The sequence below is a fragment of the Zosterops lateralis genome (assembly GCF_965231275.1).
Source record: "Zosterops lateralis genome assembly, chromosome: 2".
Taxonomy (NCBI): Eukaryota; Metazoa; Chordata; class Aves; order Passeriformes; family Zosteropidae; genus Zosterops; species Zosterops lateralis.
Window position 1 is genome coordinate 68,861,715 of NC_139763.1, and position 19,618 is coordinate 68,881,332.

The following is a 19,618-nucleotide window of genomic DNA, read 5'->3' on the forward strand; positions in this document are numbered from 1 at the left end:
TGAAGTCTGACACATTATTGGAAGAACCCTGTGTTTTCATTCTGGGACTGGTATCATACGGTAGTTTTTGTGTGTAAAGAGAACAAAACATATCTGACTTTAGAAGTCAGGCCTCTTTAAATCATAAAAATGACTGTTCAGTTCCAAGCTATTTATTTTAACAAAATTTTTGGTTGTACATCCTCCCCCTCAAAGGCTGGAGGACACATGCAGCAATGAGACATCCTCCACAAACACATCAATTACTGAACTAACAAATGAAAAAAAATGACATAAATAAGCAAGCAAACAAAGATGTCTGTCATCACACCCTAATCCTCATGATGCCTAGTAAAGCCATCAGTAAATTTAGTAGCCCATGTCTATGGGAATATTTCCTGTTGCAGTTTTATTCTGCAATGCCTTAAAAAAGAAAGCCAGCAAAAGGAAGAAAAATAAAAGGGACACTTCTAGTGCATGCTGTTAGAAGGGATGGTGAATTAAAAGTGAGGGAAAAGTGTAAAAGAGATGAAACACTGTAACTCAGCCTTTGGATTAGTGTAAGTTTGCTACAGGGGCACCCAGAACCATACTGAATTTAAAGAAGAGGTCAGCACATGTCTATGGAGTTTTTGTAGTCTAGCAAAGATGTATTTGAGAGGCTGTTCATTTTTATCTACAGCAGGAGCAAATCCATATCCCATCTGAAAAGTCACTAGTGATAAACTGGTGGAAAACAGTCACATTATGAGTGTGTCCAGCCAGCAGGTACCACAGAGAACTTCCTACAGTCACCACCCTCTGGCAAAGGAGCAGATGTGCCCTTGCAGCTACTTGAAACTTTACAACAGCCCAGGGGAAAGGAGAGACAGAAGGGAAAGTAAACCTGTGTGGGGCAGAGCCATAAGAATTGCACAGAGGCAATAAGAATCAGGCAAAACCTGCTTCACACAAGTTTTCATCCTTACTGTGTTGATAAAGTATGCAAAGTTAATGGAAACACTGAAATATTGTAGGGTATAGGCAGAAGTATTTTGGAACTACATAATAAGGCACTATTTCCATCTGGATGTATCTCTTACAGTGCAGGCATTTTGAGACAATGATTTTGGGGGGTTGTGTTTGCATAATATCTGATGTACAAACTATCAGAAACAGATACGCAAAATTCTGTCGTTGCTGATCTCTGTACTGTTTGTACAACTCATTAAATTCTCTATAATTTCAGTTCTCTCTATACATTGACAAATTTCAAATTTAGGTCCCAAACTGGCAATGACTGATGTGTCTTTTCAGTCTTCCTCACAGGGTAAATGAGTCCAGCAAAGTTGGTAGGACCATACAGCTGTATTAAATCAAGCTGTAGAAATTAATTTATTTATTCAATTAAATTCAGTTTGATAGCAGTAACGTAAACTGTCTTAAGTGGTCTCAGACATTAGCTTTAGCAAGATGATAACAGGAGACAATATGCCACAACAGAAAGGGTAGAAATTATTTATAATTTGCCCCTACAAACAAATGGCTCAAACTCTATAAATAATGAAGTTTCTACACATTAATCATGTACAAACATACCACATGGAGAAAGGGCTCAGTCTGAAAATCACTGATACTAGAATTAAGATTTTTTAAAATTTGTGAAGACTGTTGAACATGTCAAAAACAAACTAAAAATGAAGCAGAATTTTTGAAAAAGACCTCAAAAATATTTCTAATACAAGACAAAAAATGAAGCACCTGTCAGAAGTGCAAGCACACACACACACACACTCGCCTACGCACACACTGAAGGGGGGAGGCAACAGCAAAACTATGATGTTATTCTACAATATAAATTTGCGAGAAGGCAAAACATATGCTGGCACATCTGAGTTCAAGTAGCATTCTTACCTGAAGTTCCTGGGTAGCAGATATAACAGATAGAAAAACAAATAGAAAGAATCTATGTAAAATCACTGCATTAAAGACATCATAGACAAACATTTGCCTACAATTTTAACAAATATTATCACAGAAACTTCAACTCTACCTTTTAAGTCTGAAAATAACTATTTCTTGCTTTCACATCTTTAGGAAATTTCATACAAATATACCTTATGGTCTGGGGCTGATCCAAGCCTGTTAAAATCACACACTTCTTTGAAGGACTGATGTCGCTTTTGCTAGCTTTAGTTTTCTAACACTGTTTATTCATTTTTATGAATATACTACACTCAGATATGATGTAAATGTTACAGTTTCAGCTCAGTCATTAGAGAAGTAGCCTTTTACACCAGGTCTGAATTTATTTTTAAAACAGTAGTAAGTCAAGTCTGAACTAAACTTTGGAACACAATCCATGGCAATTTAAAAACCACTAAGTGAAACTCAAAATTTTAAATTTTACTTTACATAAAACTTAGAGAAGCTTAATATCTGTTTCATGACCAACTTGAGACTATTAGGATATCAATCAATTAATGGCCACATGTATAAAATAAATCTTTGCAGAGTCACAGTCCATGAAAGTAAATTTATTTTAAAAGGAATTGTTCTGCACAATATATATACACTCTATATGGTTTTAAGTGGTGAAGAGAAAGAAGAAATTCCTCAGTTTCAGTGGACAAAAAATTATCATGTGATCTTCAGTGAAAATTGCAGCTCTACATCCTGGTAATATCTTGAAAGCATTTAAGACACAGAAATTGCTACAGCCAGTATATTTTTGCCAAATGACTGGCATTATTGCTTTATCATTCATCCTTGTTTGGAAGCTCCTTCAATATTTGTCTAATGTATTTGCAACCATTGCTGCCAAATATCCTTTCGGAATTTTTTTTTTTTTTTTTTTTTTTTTCCTTAGCAAAGTCATGGGCAGTTGTGAGCCAAGATAACTAATTTTTATACAGAAATTCCTGACTTGGAAAAATAAGAGCTTTGGGATATATTTTTTTCCCATTCCTTCATCTTTTCTCTTAATTGGAAAAAAAAATCAGTGTACATGAGTTCATAACTGAGCGTTATGTTTACCTTAAAATTATTTTACTACTGTAATGCAAATAGGTAGAAAAATGAGTATTTCTTCCTGCACACATGCTCTTCTCAGGGCTAAGAGCGATGACTGAGAGAATTCATGTTAAAAACAAACCCAGATTATGACAAGTTATTAAACTCTAGGTTTACTGAACATCTGAGTCTTAAGTCCTTCAAAAGAACTAACAATTTCTGAACGAATAATCTAAACAGTAAGAAAATTGTTAGACTTGTTTGGCAATGGATATTAACTTTTGGTCTTTCCTAATCAAATAGAAATAAATACCCCAAGTTTGATATTAGCAAGGTTAAAGGGTGTAGCTCCCAAAAGTTTATCAGTTCTTCAATTTTTTCCCTTCAGCAGTTTCAGCTCAAGGTGAGCTGACAGGCTTCACCTGTCAAGACTTGATCTGGGTGCTCAGGATTTTGTTTACCTCCTGCATGAAATGATGAAATCACAGACACTTCAGCAGAGTGGAAGGTACATCTCTAAGTGATTTCATCGGCAGTTGCAGGAATAACAGCAGCCTGAAGGCCTGAATTAATGTTTCAGAGGGCTCCTTATGAACCAACAGATTTGGAACAATTTAATTTTAAAAGTTTTTAATCAGCAAATATATGTATTTTCTTAACAATTTGGATCTTTATAAATTGTATTTAAAATAAGCTCGCTTAAAAGTAAATTCACCAAAAAGGTACTAGAGCAGAAGCTTTATTTTCCACTACCAGTTTTGCAGTGTTTCCTAAAGTAGATTCAGAAAGGAAGGGTGTGGTAGTCTTTTTACTGGTATGCTACTGAAATAAACACTAAGTGAAGATCATAAATAATCTGAACTTAAAAGTACGTTTAGAGTTACACAGTTAAAGTTTTATGTTACAAGAAGAGAAGTGTTTAGCAGAAGGAGTATAGAAGTGTTTAAATAAAAAAAGCTGTTTCAGAGAAAATATACTGTACCTCCCCATCTTCCAGCTCAACATCTAGGAAATCAAAGTCCCTAAAGACTCTGAATTGTTGTTCACTGTTTGAATCATCCATGTTCTCCTGCTCCCTTGCTCCGTCTTCTGAAGAAACCAAGCTCGTCTGGTGCTCAATCAGATCCAAATCACCACAGGAAGAAAAAATCACCTACAATTCAAAGGATTCCTTTTGTTACAAACTGTTCCCTCTGGTTGTTTCTTCCTAAAAGCTCTAATTGGTTATTCAGAAGACTGTATTTCCAGTACACACCTAATTCCTTCACTGAGTATTTTTAGAACACTCTTTATTATTTATGTTGGACAGGTGCCTTCAGATTAAACTCGTACAAAGAAACAACTTCATACTGTGGGAACACATCCAAGAATATTACAGCTACCTCCTAATGGCTGCAGATTGATGTTGCCTGGATGTTTATAGACATATATAGGAACAAAATTCAGAGATCTTAGCAGAGAAAATACTGTCAAGAGGATGATATAGTAAGTTCATTAAAAAAACCCTCCAGTTAACAAGTTGTTAAAAAATATGTCAAGATTAGAAAATACAACAAGCTATATTTTTTTCTTTCCTACTGAGTATACTTGTGTCTGCAATTCAGTTGCAAAAATGAAATCGTTCCTGTCTTGCAGAAACAAAGGGCCTGTTCTCCATAATACAAGTGACATATACCATGTTCAAAAACATCCAGAAATTTTTCTTTCTTCTGTAGAAAATATTTAATAAATATTTTAAGAGCTTCCCACCCTAGGTGATCAATCAACCTTTTCCTGGCACCAGATAACACTAATTTTTAAAGAGTAACATCAGAACTAGTGTCTAATGGAAAATCAGACACACATACCCTTTCCCCTCCCATTTTATTTCTGTAATTTATTTTTTTACTTAATAAAGGTTCTGGATTGGTAATACAGGGGTCATTACTCTCTACCCACTGAGATGGCATAAGTAAAACCTACAGCATCACAGATTCTCACAGGAAAACCACACATAACTGTCAAAGTAAGTCTTCTTTAAGTGAAAGGGCCATTCACTCCCTGGTCCATATGCTGAGAAACACAGCCTGGGCCAGTACAAAGGATAATGACAATAGTGACTTCCAAACTATACAAATCTGGTCAGCAACTCTGGGAAACAAAGTTCTTTGCTTTCAAGGCTTAGGACACGATGAAACAAAAAACTGGTCAATACAAGGCTACTTACTGAAGGGTTTTTACTCAGCCCAACTTCCTGACCACACAGGGAAAGGACATGCACCAGCTTCTCCTTTGTCCTTTTCTAGAAAACAAGATGTTTCTCAAGTGAGCATTTTTTTAACCACCCATTCTCCCTGTGGCTAGAAACATACATTAGCAATTTTTAATTAGGAGGAACCAACCTAGTTAGTTTAGTCATTAAATGCTGAAAGGATTGCTTTCAGAGCAACTACGCGTCAAGGAAACATAAAAATAACTGTTAATGATTTTGCTGTTTATTATATTTAAATTAGTCTATAAATTCCACTGAATATATTAAGGAAACACTGGATCATATGCATCACTTCAAAAAGACAGTTCAGAAGCCTAAAATTAAGCACGTGCATAATATTTTTTTCCAGAACTGAGCCTGAGTCACTGCTATATAACCTGCTATATGAAAAAAGAGAAAAGAGCAAAAATCAAGTTTATTCTGCATGGCTTTATTTTAACTGGCAGATAACCAAAATCATTAAGGTACTCAAACATCACTTCTAGGAAAATTGTTCTTTTTATTGAATTTCCCAAGAAAACAACTTTAAAAGTTGCGCAAGCTATCTACCTGCTTCCCTTGCTAATATCTGAACTCATCTGTTGTGTTTACTTAAATCTGACCTAGACTTAAGAGCTCTTAAAGAGATAATTTCCTGCAAGCTGAAAGAAAAACAGCTTTGAGATAGAAGATGGACATAACACAGACCATTATGGAGTCCAAGAAAGACACTCAGCACACAAGGTCAGATGCTGTGCTGCCGCTGCCCCAGGCAGCCAGGAGCACTGCACAGCTCACAGAGAGCACAGGCATTTAAGGACCCAAGCATGTGTTACTTCAGCTGCTCCGACTGCAACTTGCTAATGAATAGTGGGCTGCCTACCTGAGAGTACTGGGGTCTCTTCCAGCTCACAGGAACAAGGACATTGGAGTTAGATCCTGATGAGGTTGAAGAAGTGCTTCGGGTGACAGCCATTGCCCTGGGTTTACCATCTCTCCCCGAAGAACTCTGCAGCTCATCGTACCGTCTCCCAATAATTGGAGTCTTAAACAGAGAGGAATTATTCAGTAGCACCCTGCTTCAGATGAGCTTAGAGGAGCCATTATTGCTTCAGTTGGAGAAAAATACTATTTTGAAGATCATATACAGGGATAAAACAAGGAGTGCAGCAAACTTCACATCACTTGGTATGTTTCTTATTTTCCACTGTGAATGTCTGAGTAGCTACTGCCACACTTAGTAGCCAGAGCTTATGTTCATGGCTCAAAGCAACTGCCACACAAGTTCCTGACATAAGATCTGGCAAAAACCAAGAAAGCTTACAAAGTTAATTTCAAATCTGCACCTCTTGCATATTTTTAATTTCTTTTCCTAAGAGTGCTGAACACTTTGGCCCTTTTCCAATAGGTATTGAAATGCTTTCTTGGATTGACCATAGGATGCTCAGCATTTTCCAGAACTACACTGACAGGAAAGCAAATAGTACCATATGCCTTTTTATGCTTGTATTTCCTTTTAATCTCAACAGCTCACTATCATCTATATGAAATAATCTATAATGCTGCAAGCAATTCTGCAGCTTCTTAACAATAAAGTGAGTTGCCATTAAAGTCACCATAGGACCATTCAGTTCTATAAAGTTACAAGGGTTTGCAGGATTAAGACTGCTGTAAGACAGTCCAGTCAGAAATCAGAATTAAGATGTTAAGTAGCAAAACTACAAAAAATACCTCTGAAATATCAAAATGAAACTCCAAAGTCTTCCCTGGTAGCTCCTTGGAGGCACTGTTCCACACCCGATGTATTTCCATTTTTGAAAGATCACTATGTTGATAGGAAGGTAGAACTAAACTGGCAGAACGAGAAACTACCAATTTCAGGATATTCAAGGCTTCTCTCCAGTGAATGCTCTAGAAATAATATATTTACTCAGCAAACAAAAAGGGAGATTCACACACATTCAAGACTATTTACATTTTACATTTGTATTTTTTTACCACATAATTAAAATGCAGAACTGGAATATCCATATTCTTTGTCTCTCTTGGCCAGTAACAAGGTGTGTAATTGCAGAATAATTTCAACATCAGAGACCAAGACTTGCCTAAGGTGTCACTGTTAGGGAACTGGCCCACAAGCTAGGAGACCTGTGGACAAATCCAACTTGGCAGAGGATTTAAAATCTCCTACCTGAATGTCTTAATCAGTATGAATAAATATAAGGGCCATAGAAGAATCCTCATTTAATAAAAAAGGTAACTTGACACAGTTTCTACCTCTGTGAATTCCTAGTACTCCCATGTATTTTTCACTTGTCAAGAATTAGGTGCAGAGGTCTCTGAAGAGAAGTGCTTCTGCCACATCTCCTTGTGCTAATAATTAAAGAACTCAGGCTCTGAGTGGTAGTAAGGTTGCTATGAGGTACTCCAAGGCTGAAGCCCAACCTTCCCCCACAGTGAACACACAGCCAGGCATCTTCTCTGGGGATGAGACATCAGGATGTTTACAAACTTTGAGCCACACTAGACACTTGCAGCCCTCCCTGCTAATCTAGTCTCAAATTCTTACAGAGAAAATCAACTAATGATAGTAAATGCTGCTAAGTTCCTGTATTAATATAAAAATGATATGGCATTTACCTGTACGTATTTTTCAATGGTTTTTAGCACTTCCATGTTAAACTGCTTCACAGGAATAGCTGACAGATCCATATAACTAAGAAGGCTGTAGATCATCTGTAAGAGGGACTGTTGCATACTAGGGAGGCCCTTTTCTAGTAGCTGTTAAAAGAAAAGTGAATATAACAAAATTTTGAGACTTTCTTCTTAAGTAAAAAGCTACTAGTTTCACAAACAGCAATTGTACTCTTCATCTCTCTTCACTCACTGATTTTGCAATGCCATTTTACAATAATTTCACAACTGTTGATGATACAGACATGAAGTAAAAAAGAGCTTAAGCTGGGAGCCAAATGCCAGCCTGTTTTATTTTATATATGCCTGCCCTAACTTATCCAGAAAACACATTCAGCAGTTGAGTAAACTGGTAGGTAAAATTTACGCTGTAATTGGGTAAGCATATCCAATAAAAACAGGGGAGGATCTTTTAATGTCTACATTTGCTGGTAGTCAATGAGAAAAAAGAAAACTTGCTGAAGAAACAAAACTACTACTATTCAGACATCAATGAATAATTATCAAATATATTTCACTGCCAGTTCTCACTGACTGTAAGTGCCAAAGAAACATTTTCTGTTTAGGAGTAGGTGGAGTCCCTGGGCTCTCTTACTTTAGAGAGTGATACAAATAAGGGCTTGATCTAAATCCTGGAATTTTCAGACACCTGAGTGTAGATCCTGAAATACCACAATGAACCATGGAAATGCAACTGTGCTCAAACATATGCGTGACAGTAACTCCAGAGGCATAGGGACAGCCAGGATTTGTTTGTATATGTGTGAAATATCTCAGCTGAAAATTTTCTGGCAGGCAGCATGTTCTTTCACTGGTGACAGGCACTGTCCCACCCCACATATTTCAGAGGCAATCAAATGTTTTTGCTGGAGGTTATCAGAGCCTCAATACTAGACACCATCCTCCCAATTCAGGCTGACAAAAAAGTTCTAGCACTGGCTATACAAGTTACTGGATTCTAGAAAAAAAAATGCTTATAAAATCTCTTAGCTGCCTCCTGCCTTCCATCAGAGAAAAATTTCAATTCTTATCCAAATGGACTTTAGTAATTTTTTTTATATCCTTCTAAGGATATAGAAGGATAAGATTTCTCCTTTTATTGAATGAGTATGTTTCATGCCAGTGCAAATGGAACCTGTTTTATCCCACTAAATATCTTCTGATTTCTTTAACCAGCAAAAGTGAGTAGCAATTAGTGATTCATAAAACAAAGCGCGGGAATTCCATTAACAGCACAATAAAGTGAACTCATTATACTTATCTATTCCCCTACAAAGAGCCAGGAAAAAATTTTAAATTAAAGATACTGCATGGCAACCTGCTTCAGCCCTTAGACACCTACAGCCCCTCAGATACCTTTACTGAGAGAGAAAATGTACTTAGCTATTCTTCTTCAAAACAAGGTTACCAAGGGTTTTTTTACCATCTATTAGGATCTTGCAATGGAAAGTTTGATTCTTTGTTTGCAAATAGTTTATGTGATGCAGCACATCAGCCAGTATACCATTTCTGTGTAGGATTAGAAGAAACTATCTGGATAACAGAAAAAATTTTTTTTGTTCTTTTCTTTTGTTCTCTGACTGAGGCTACTGCATCAGACAATCCCTTTTGGGATAGAAAAGGAATTCCTGGGAAATAATGAGAATTTTGTCTCAACTGCTGTTTAGAAAGCTGTTACAGGAACCCTATCTCTGAAAGTCTGTAATTTCCATTATGGTTTGTATAATTTTTTTGTCAAAAGAATTTGTTGACTGAAACAGCTCTTGGCCCCCTTACACCTGACATATTTGTGACTGTGTCACTTTTCATTTGCTCAGATGGATATATGTGGTGGCCGGTAGTCCAAGTGTGTCATAATGAATCAATACATAATGAATTTGCAATAAGGAAGAGTATTTCTGTTTAAAATAAGAATAGCAACCTTAACATGCCTTTACTGCAATATGAATTGTGTTGCTGCCAGAAGTAACAAAAATAGCAGCAAGATGGAGTTGTAACACATCATTTGGACAAGAGAATTCCAGGAAAGAGTTTTCACTGTATTTGTAAAAAGAAATAAAACTGTTTTCAGATTTTTTTTTTTACTCTTGCACATATGACCTGTTTTGAAGAATTGTGGATTCCTCTCTTGTTCCATGTGTTAACTACTGGGGCCTTATCTGGGCTCAGGAATCCCCATTGCATTAGCAACAATTTCCTCCTTCCTGAAGCAACAACTAACCCAGAACTAGGTGGAAAAGAGAGACTTCTCTTTCAAGGGCTGCCTGGGCTGCTACCACAGGAGACAGTTCCCTTTGCCCCTCCCAATCTGGCAAGGGGCGTGAAGAGATACTCAGCTCTGAGGCAATGCCATGCAGTCAAACAAATGTCTTGAGGTAACAAAGAGGGCATTTTAAAAGCCGTGTCTGATAGACAAGCCATTACTCGGATTAATGCCTTATCTAGGGCATGCTTCCCCTTGCAATACAGTTTAGCTTCTACTGATTCTTTGGCTTTAAACAGGTTATAAATGCTTATGTTTTTATTACAAGCAATCCTCCATCTAACAAGGAGGAGGTGGAAAAATCTACCATAAGCATATTACTAGGCACTAGGGATTCTTGTCCATTTTTCTCTATTAATAGCATTAGCTACTTAAGCATGACCCTGTACTTCATGAGTTACCAGTTTAACATGATGACCCATGCCAATTCAGGTATCTTCCTAGAATAAGTGTGCTGTCATGATTAAAGTTTAAATTTTGAAAACTCATCTGCAAAAATCTAGCATAAACCTAAAATAAGCTTTCAGTAATATGTTTGTATGCTGATCTGATTTTGGTTGTGGAGGTTGATAGTGCACTACTGAATAGTGATTTTTCCTCATCTGTAGATTGAGATCTCCCAGTAGTTTTCTAGAAGAAATTATAATTTTTCATGAATGAAGCATATGTAAAACTTAGTAAGTAGGATTACTTGTCACTCTAAGATCTGGATAATAACAGAGCTCAAATGTTTTATTTTGTGCTAAAATCATACACCTTGAAGTCAAGCAATGACCTGCCATTGAATAGATTAAATACAAAATTGTATCTGAATGGCAACAATTGAAACTTCTACCATGCCTTGAGAGCATTTGTTTTCATCGTCCTAATTATAGTACAGTGTCTCCTTCTGAAGTTACACCTCTGTTTGGAAGGGTCACTATTGCAATACAATTTCCTTTGTTATTCTTAAGCACTGCCTGTCTCACAATTTCCCTCTGTCCCAAGGATTGGGGAGTGAACCAGGACTGTTAAAGCTGGAGGCTGTATATGGCTTTAACATTCAAGTGCAGGTTGCCCAGTGGGGCTGTTAACCTATCTGGCTTTACCAATTGACAGCTGGTTTACAGGAGACAGGGGCACACTGTTTATCCTGGCCTGGGGATTAACTAAGAAGAAAACAGGAAACATTTCAAAAGCTCGAAAAAAACCAACAATTCAAGGCCACAGCAGGCTGAATAAGATGGTTTCTTGCCTTTTGCTACACCACCAGACTGGCAGCTACTCTTTGCCCATATAAATATTCTCCAGACATGACTCAACAGAGCTGTACTCAACATAAATAAAGAGAAAGGAAGTCAGTGCTTACAACTCTGTCATCCTGCTGCTGGTGGTGCTACGTGAGGAATGCCTCTTAATCATAGTAAAAAAGCTGCCTGGCTTGCTGTTGATACAGTAGGTGGTGCCAATCTACAGCAAGGGGGAACCGTGCAGAAAAGAGTCTCCACATGCACGTCTCAACCCATTTCAAGGGGAGTAGGATCATGAGCAATGGCCTTTGTGGAGGTGGTGCAGCACTAATGACTGTACAGAGAGCAATGAAGGGAAAACAGAGGGGCAACTGCTTTCCTAAGGCTGGGAAAGCAAAGGAGAAAGAATTTGGACACTACATTTTTATAGCATTTCTTTATTATAAATATAGTTTTAATAGCATTTTTTTAATTAGGAATACAAGCTTCCCCTGTGAAGAAGACACTTGACTCTGGAGGGTTCAATGTCATGCAGAGCTCATAATTTGAAGAGCTAATAGTTCTCCAGAGTATTTGGACTGGAAAAGAGACTGGGATACCTCAAGGTCCTGTTTAAGGTTCCTACAGGAGAGTCAATGGCTTTCACCATCACTTAAGATCATACATGATTGTTTCCTTAGAGCCTCCATGTGCAAGCAAAGTGAGGAATTGCAGCCTGACCGTAGCAGGGCCGAGTTTGCTCTGAAGCCTTAAATGAGTGTGGGAACAGCACTTGGCTTTTCAGGCTCTTGAAAATTTGTGAATAGCCACTATCAGAGATGCCTGAGGGTTTTTTACAGATCCTTTGGCAGATGCCAGTTAATTTATGTAGGGAGGTGGGTGTCAACTCTTCCCCAGAGTACCAACTGATAATATAAGGGAAAATGGTCTCAGTTCAGGCCAGGGAAGGTTTAGATTGACTATTTGGAAAATTTCCTTCATGAAAACACTTGACCAGCATTGGAACAGTCTGCCTAGGAAAAGGGTGGATTTGTCATCCCTAGAGATATTTAAAAGTTGTGTAAATGTGGCAGTGAGCGAAATAGTTTAGTGGTGGACTTGGCAGTGTTAGGTTTGGGGATGGACTTGATGATCTCAAAGGTCTTTTTCAGCCTAAAAATGATTCTGGGATTCTGTGAATACAGAACTGTCTTCTCCCTGGATGAGAGGAGAGACTGAAGATGACTCAGCAGGGAAAGGATAGATCTGAGAACTCTGTAAGAAAATGTTGTCCTGAAAGTGATCTGACAAGGGGGATCAGAATACCAAGCAGCCTTATGCTAAAGAGCAGAACTGAACCTTGGACCCTCAGTAACAACACTGCATCAGCACTATACTCCACATGTGAAAAATGTTAGGAGTAAACAATGAACAAGGGAAAACCTTTGCAGCAAGACAATACCATTCAGTATTAGAGGAATGCATAAAAATTTTATCAAGAACCATCCTTATATAGCAGATGGTATCTTACCGTGCTGGAAAACCCATTGTGGAGTTAGTCTTCTGATTTTCCTCAATGGGATCTAAATATATTTCCTCCCACTTTCATAATGGAAAATCCAACTGGCTGAAGGAATCTGCTTTAAGATATATCAGCTTTTGTTTTAGTGTTCAATATTGATTTTTTAAAAGTAATTCTGCTTTTTTCTGCCAATTTCTGCTTTTAATTTTTAATTATAAATAACAGATGCAGAGCTCCCAGTAATTTGCTAGCGTGCCTTTGGGCTGTTGGGCAACAGAAGAGTTAGAACAGTTAAAAGTTTCTGAAAACTTACCTCAGCCAAGTATGTAACCATGCTCAGAGTAATATCAGCAAATGCCTCATGAAGGTAACGGCAAACCACATTTACCCAGGTAGCACAGTCCCTTGTATAGCTGTGTGTTTTATAAAGGGTCATGACATGTGCAAGATTCGATAGCTTGGGATTCTTCTCCTCCAAACAAACCTAATTAAATATAAACATCAAAACATATCAAGAACCAGGCAACTGCATTTACAGGGTTTGAGGATGTACAAAACAGCAAATGATTTTGATACCTGAGCAATCCTTTCAGCTATATCTTTACAAAACTGGTTTGGGCTGTCAAAATGCTGAATTAAATGGGGCAGGAGACACAAAACATTCAGTGGAAATCCTAGAAAAAGAAAACACAGAACAAAACATGTATTCTGGACAGAAAGAGCCACAATGATCTTTAAATTGCCGTTCCATGGGAGGTTATGGTTCCAATATTACATTAGCCATAAACTCACAGAGATCCTGTCAAGTTGGTCACACCACTAGCCACACCACATTTGTCTTCACGGGGCCTTAATTTGAAAATCCAGTATGTCATTTAGGCAGCAATACTCTTGTAAAGCATGAGCCTATTTCTGCAAACACTACTGCACATTCCTGCTAGAGATCATTTTTATCTTTTCCACTTAACTGGCTTATTGATAGTCTTAACCAGTGGCATTTTCACTACAGCTACTAAAACACAAAAAGAAATTCAGTGAGTATTGATTAATAAACAACTGTTCTGGTCAGCTGCCAGGCACAGCTTCCATTGTTTTATAATGTTCAAGGCAATAATAATGTACTGAGTTCCAGGTGCTGTAATTAGCTTAAGTGCTGCCTGGAACTGGGATTCAGCTCTTCTGCACTAACTCATAGCTCAAGGTAGTTGATTAAATACCTGCAGCAGTTCTAACAGAGAGCTATAACAAAAGCTGATCTAGTTCAGGTGGGAGCTCAGAAGTCAACTAATTGTATCTGGACGCAATCTGCTTTTTGAAAAGGAAGAATTTGTTCTATGAAAATAATTTTCTAACTGTTCATTCCCTCTCATTCTACACAATTAAACAAGTTGCTGACATTAGGCTCATGGTTTCTCTACCCTTCCTCTGTATTCAGGGAAAAGGAAAGATACCTCCAGATGGTACTCTCGAATTGCCCAACCAAAGCCTGGAACACAGGCACCACACAGGTTCTTAGAGATGGGCAGGCTGTTAATGGCATTTACCCCTTTACTCTGTGTCTAGACTTGTTATGATTTAGTTGTAAAGCCTGGACAATTGTCTTAGTATCTGTATTTCTGACCAAAAGAGAAGAGTAAAAATTTGGAACAATGCAGATACTCTCTTCAGGGAATATAATTAAGAAATGGCCACAATCTCAGCTAAATAATGGGGAATTTCAAAATGCCATCTTATTTCCTTATAACCCAGGTCTCTCTCCTCACTCACTATTGTGGTATTTATCTAGAGTGTACAAGAGTTTTTGATATTTATATTTTTATAGAAAATACCACAAAATACTAATTTAAAATCAGGCAGTTTGACATAGTGTGAAAACAATTGAACAGAAAAATTGACCAAAGTAGGTAATAGAAGTTTTGACAGTATCTCCTTACATGTTTACTTTGCCACCAGTCAGAAACTTTATATGCTGCTATAGCCCTAGAAATGAAATGCTAAATAATACATTATTTCTCTCCTCCAAAACCTTATCGTGCAATGGATTCACTTTCTAGAAACAAGTAATTATTTCTATGAATTTTTCGATAAAGCTCACCCAGCTCAAAGCAAAAGTACATTATGCTGTATTCAAAGAGAAAGAAAAAATGCTATTTTTGGTTTTGTTCAGAGAGCTGAATGAGGTCTGTCACCAAATGTCAAGAAACTGAAAGAGAGGAAAGCATAATGGTTTTACCTATAGCTTGAGAGGAATCCACCATGGATATTCGAGACACTGGTGTCAGCAAACTAAAGAGCTGGAGTGTGAGGTCAGTGGTAGTGAGGGAAGTGAATCCTTTCAGGAGTAGTTGCTGAAGTCCTGAGAAGTCTGCCCATTTCAGCTGCCCTTGCAGCTTCTCTAACTTCTCCCGGTTTTCAGCTTTATCTAGTGGCAAATGAGCCAGAAGTTTGTTCAGCAACCGCAGTGCCATTAGATACTCAAACTCAAAATCTGATTCCATCAAAGCCACAGCAACCCAGAAGATGGTGGCCAGTAGGTTGGTTGGATTGTTAATATGGGATGGGTCGGTGAGACTGTCCTTTAGAGAGGATGAACTTCTTGTTTTAGAGGACAGGCCTTGCTGGGTGCATGCTTGAATTCTGTCTAGTGTGGCACTGCGTGGTGGGTCCGAGGACTTGTCCACATCTCCAAACTTTTTGGGTACAGAGAAGCTCCTCTGGTGCCTACTTCGCTCAGCAGTGGCTGTGTTGCCACTTGCAGGATTCATATTCAGCTGCCCTGTGCTCTTCCGGTTTGCAGTCAGTTTGGTGTTTGATGTTAAATCTGGTGAAGATGAACTGAAACCAAGATTTATAATATCCATTACACTGCATGAATGCACAGCTGAAAAGGGTATATATTAGATGCAAGCAAAGTATTTATCAGACTGTAAATAAATATTTAATGGGAGAAGTAGAACACCAAACCATGTATTGCAGCCTGCCTTCTTTTTTCCAGAAGACAGACTCAGGCCCACAGACCTGTCAGGCATTCACATGGCACTGCACCAAACCAGAGCAGAATAACCTACAGTCTACATAGGCAAGAATGACATGGGGATAAGAAATACAGAGCTGTGAAGTGACTTATGGCAATTCCCAGTGGGACAGTGGCAGAACTGAAAACAACTTTGGTCTTTAAAGTGCCCTCATCAACGGAGCAAGCCTTGAACTTGGCACAGCTGGCAGGCAAATGCACAATTGCTTGTGGGTTAAAAATACAGCATATCTTAAGCAGAACCACAAGCACACCCCATTATTCTTGAGAAACCTGTCATGTGGTTGGTTGTCCAGGCTCTTGCCTGGCAAGGTCCTTCCAAAAATTTGTTGTCATTGCATCCTACCATGCCTGTATCCTAACATCTCTTCAAGATGGTTTACAGCAAGTGTAGGTGCTTCAGTGTCAGTGACTAATGCCTCTTCATGGACTACCATGCAATGATTCAGACAATACCTATCAATTATCTGCACAGAGGAACATGCTGTGTCAATACACGCTAGTGAAGTTTGCTCTGGAGAACAGATAATTCCTGACTCTGATCCCATTCCTACCTCATACACTATGAGTCTCTACTCTCTATAGTACTTGAAGAGAATCTTATCCTAGAAGCAAGTGTCAGGGTAAAGTATATTGCATCCCACTGCTTTCTGGATTGTTTCCTACTCTTTGTTCCATCTTGCTCTTTGCTGAAATGTGCACTAAAGAAAAATAAACAGCTCTTAGTTAGAAAGTAGACATGTATTTACCCCACTCTACTCTGTCCCAAGGGACTCCTTGGGTTCTGCCATGACAGAGCACCCTGCCTGCTAGCTTCAGAAATGACAGTCCTGATATTTTTGTGGTGCAGGTAAAGCATGGTAACTTTTAAACAATATTAAAAAAAAATTAAATCTATTCTGCTGTTACTATTAGGAGTCAGGTACACATTCATCTCCTTCAGTACTATCAACAGTTATGTTACAGAGGGAGCCTGTGACTTCTCTCCATGTACAAAAGTCTACTTTCAGGCCATGGGTTTCATAAAGATGGTCAACAATCAAGCAAAATCCATGTCTACACGGGACAATATTCTCCCTAGTTGTACTGAGAATGAACCATGATCATTTATTCCTGGGGAATACTTCACCTGAGAATGACACGCTGTATGAAACCAATACTAACAAACCCCATGTTCCTTCCCATTTTCAGGTTTATGACACAAAGGTGTGAAAATACAATTTTTTAAAGGATATTGAAGTAGGTTATAGCCAAATGGCAGCAAGGTGGAATTTACAACACATTGTAAAGTTTTATTAGTTCTATCAACATTATTTCAACCATGGCAAAATATGGCTGAAATGTGCTCATAGTCTAGTTCTCAGAAGGTTACAAATGAGCTCAGTCTTATCAAAATCGTTTTTTGCTATTAGACTGCAGAACTGCACACTTAATGTCATGAAACATTGAAAAAATACAGTTAGGAGAATAGATTCTTACCGTGATAACACTGTCAAAAGATCACTGTTCTTCAAACAGTCAGAGAGATTATCCACTGCAGCTTCCAAAGTAAGTAGTGCCTCCATTACATACCCCTATCAATGCAGGAGGTTAAGCATTTTAACAAAGACATTCAAAAAAGTAACATTTAAAAATCTTCAGTTCATAAAAGGAACAAGCACCTACTGAAAACCTATAATTTCTCCTGAAAAAACCCCCGACATTCACATCAAAGCCACTGCCCTGAACATTAAAATGTCACTGCAAGTGTGTTTTATTTTCTGCCTCTGAATGATCTATGAAGGTATGCTAGAAGGGCATGTATCTCACCAAGGGATTGGTAATGACATACTGAACCTCTAACTTCCAGGTCACTGATTTAAATTCTACACAAGCAGTTGTGACAGAGTATTACTGTCATCTTGTGGCAGTTTCATTACCTAAGTAAAATATGGAGGTGATGTCAGTCTATTTCTAACTGAGAGCCAGAATTTCTCTTTATTAAATCTTGAATCTTGCAATAAATAGTCTCTGATTTTAAATTGTAAAAATCTCAGTCTGTTTAGCTAAACAGAGTGAACATCATAGTGCTGTGAAAGGTCTGTACTGAATTAAGTCAGTGTAGGCTTTGTATTGTTTTGGATGGTGCAGATTTCTTTACTCCTAAACATGTTAACATTTGAGGAATGAGATGGTGTCTACTTCATTTTGTGAGATTACATCACCAGACAGATGATGGATTCCTTAAGCCCAAATTACTGAAGTTGAAAAGGAAAAAATGGTCATCACGAAAATTTCATTCTGAGTGACAATTACTAAAATTTTCTAGTTGTTCTCTTTAGAGCTATGTAAGATTGTAACAGCCTGATAAAAGCTTAGGGAAGGTACCTAAGAACCTGGCAAACTCAGAAGTAACCTTTTCACAGGGCACATTCTACTCTTCATCGTGTGACTCCAGAGCACGTTGTTAAAATGGTATTTTAAATTAAGTACGCATTGAATCAACATTTGTAAGAAGCATTATTTACACATGCATACCTGAATCTCATCTCCATGCTCTCCAATAACTTCCACCAATCTCGACAGGAGGTCAGACAAGGCGTGTGCAGAAAGGGGCTGCTTTAGGGCCCTGAATATCTGGAAAGAGCGACCAGCATAATGTCTGGAAGAGCTTGAAAGAGCTGTTTGTAAAGCAACTTCACTCAGATGCTGCTCCAGATGAAAACCTAAGCAAAAGAATAGGATGTCAATTCTTTTTCCCCCTGTTTTGTTACAGACTTTACTGTGGGTCATAAATAGGCTGAACTTACTCTGTGAGGAGGATATGCTTGTCAGTGTATGAAACAAACACTGAGAAATGGAGGTACAGAAACATCTGTGCTTATTTTGCATAGAATTCAAGAAAACTAACTGAATTAACTGCAAAACAAAATTCTGAGTCTGAAATTGATAATCTGATTTAGTTTTTTTACCATTCCTGGACAAACTTCAAGCCATCCACTATTCTTGCTGGCAGCAACAGTAACTTCTGAAAACTACCAAACCTGAAGCCAAATTGAATTAGGAGTCTTTCTAGTGGCTTCAGAAGGCTTTGGATAAGATCTTTAATATAAATACTGATGCTGCATTCTGCTTTGATCTTGGAAATTATTTAATTAGTGACTGTGCTGGTTTTCAACATGCAATCAGCACATTTCCTATGTTGTAAAAACCATAATAAATGAAAACTAAACTTTTATTGCCAGAAGAAATTTAACAAAGTATATTTACTTAGTAGCTGTGATGTATTTTACTAACAGGACACAGAGGAGATTTTATCTAGCAGAATCAATCAACAAGCTTTCTACCAACAGCTTTGAAGAAATATTCAATTCAACATTTAGCCACAGTTTAATCTAACATGACTGTTTTAAAGCAATTCTTTCATATGTCATACATCCTTGTTAAGACATTATTTACTGTGCTTCTGAATAAGCAGATCTACTAAGTCACAGGATAAACATTGAGTATGACTGTGAGGGAATATTTTTTTAATTATTAAAGGAAAATATTTACTACCTGACTTGGAATCTTTAAATACAGATACAACATGGCGCAGAAAATTAGTGAGCTGTTCAGCACTCTTGGTGTTCTGATTTTTGGGAGTGATATCTTCATGGCACCAAAGTGGACCAAACGCCCTTAAAGAAATACATAACAAAGTGCAAAATTTCTTTGA

General features: G+C 37.8%; 1 protein-coding gene across 6 annotated transcripts in view; it reads right to left on the bottom strand.

Annotated features, from left to right (window-relative positions):
- The window catches only part of FRY (FRY microtubule binding protein), a 182,291-nt gene that overhangs the window by 26,888 nt on the left and 135,785 nt on the right, over window positions 1-19,618 (bottom strand). For all 6 annotated transcript variants that reach the window (XM_083854733.1, XM_083854732.1, XM_083854731.1 and 3 more), the window contains 11 exons: window positions 19,459-19,580; window positions 18,439-18,626; window positions 17,401-17,495; window positions 15,121-15,722; window positions 13,464-13,561; window positions 13,201-13,371; window positions 7,841-7,981; window positions 6,932-7,111; window positions 6,084-6,245; window positions 5,177-5,251; window positions 3,953-4,123 (listed from right to left, as the gene is read on the bottom strand). In XM_083854733.1, the coding sequence (XP_083710859.1) occupies window positions 3,953-4,123; window positions 5,177-5,251; window positions 6,084-6,245; window positions 6,932-7,111; window positions 7,841-7,981; window positions 13,201-13,371; window positions 13,464-13,561; window positions 15,121-15,722; window positions 17,401-17,495; window positions 18,439-18,626; window positions 19,459-19,580 (2,005 nt within the window). The remainder of the gene's footprint in view (window positions 1-3,952; window positions 4,124-5,176; window positions 5,252-6,083; window positions 6,246-6,931; window positions 7,112-7,840; window positions 7,982-13,200; window positions 13,372-13,463; window positions 13,562-15,120; window positions 15,723-17,400; window positions 17,496-18,438; window positions 18,627-19,458; window positions 19,581-19,618) is intronic.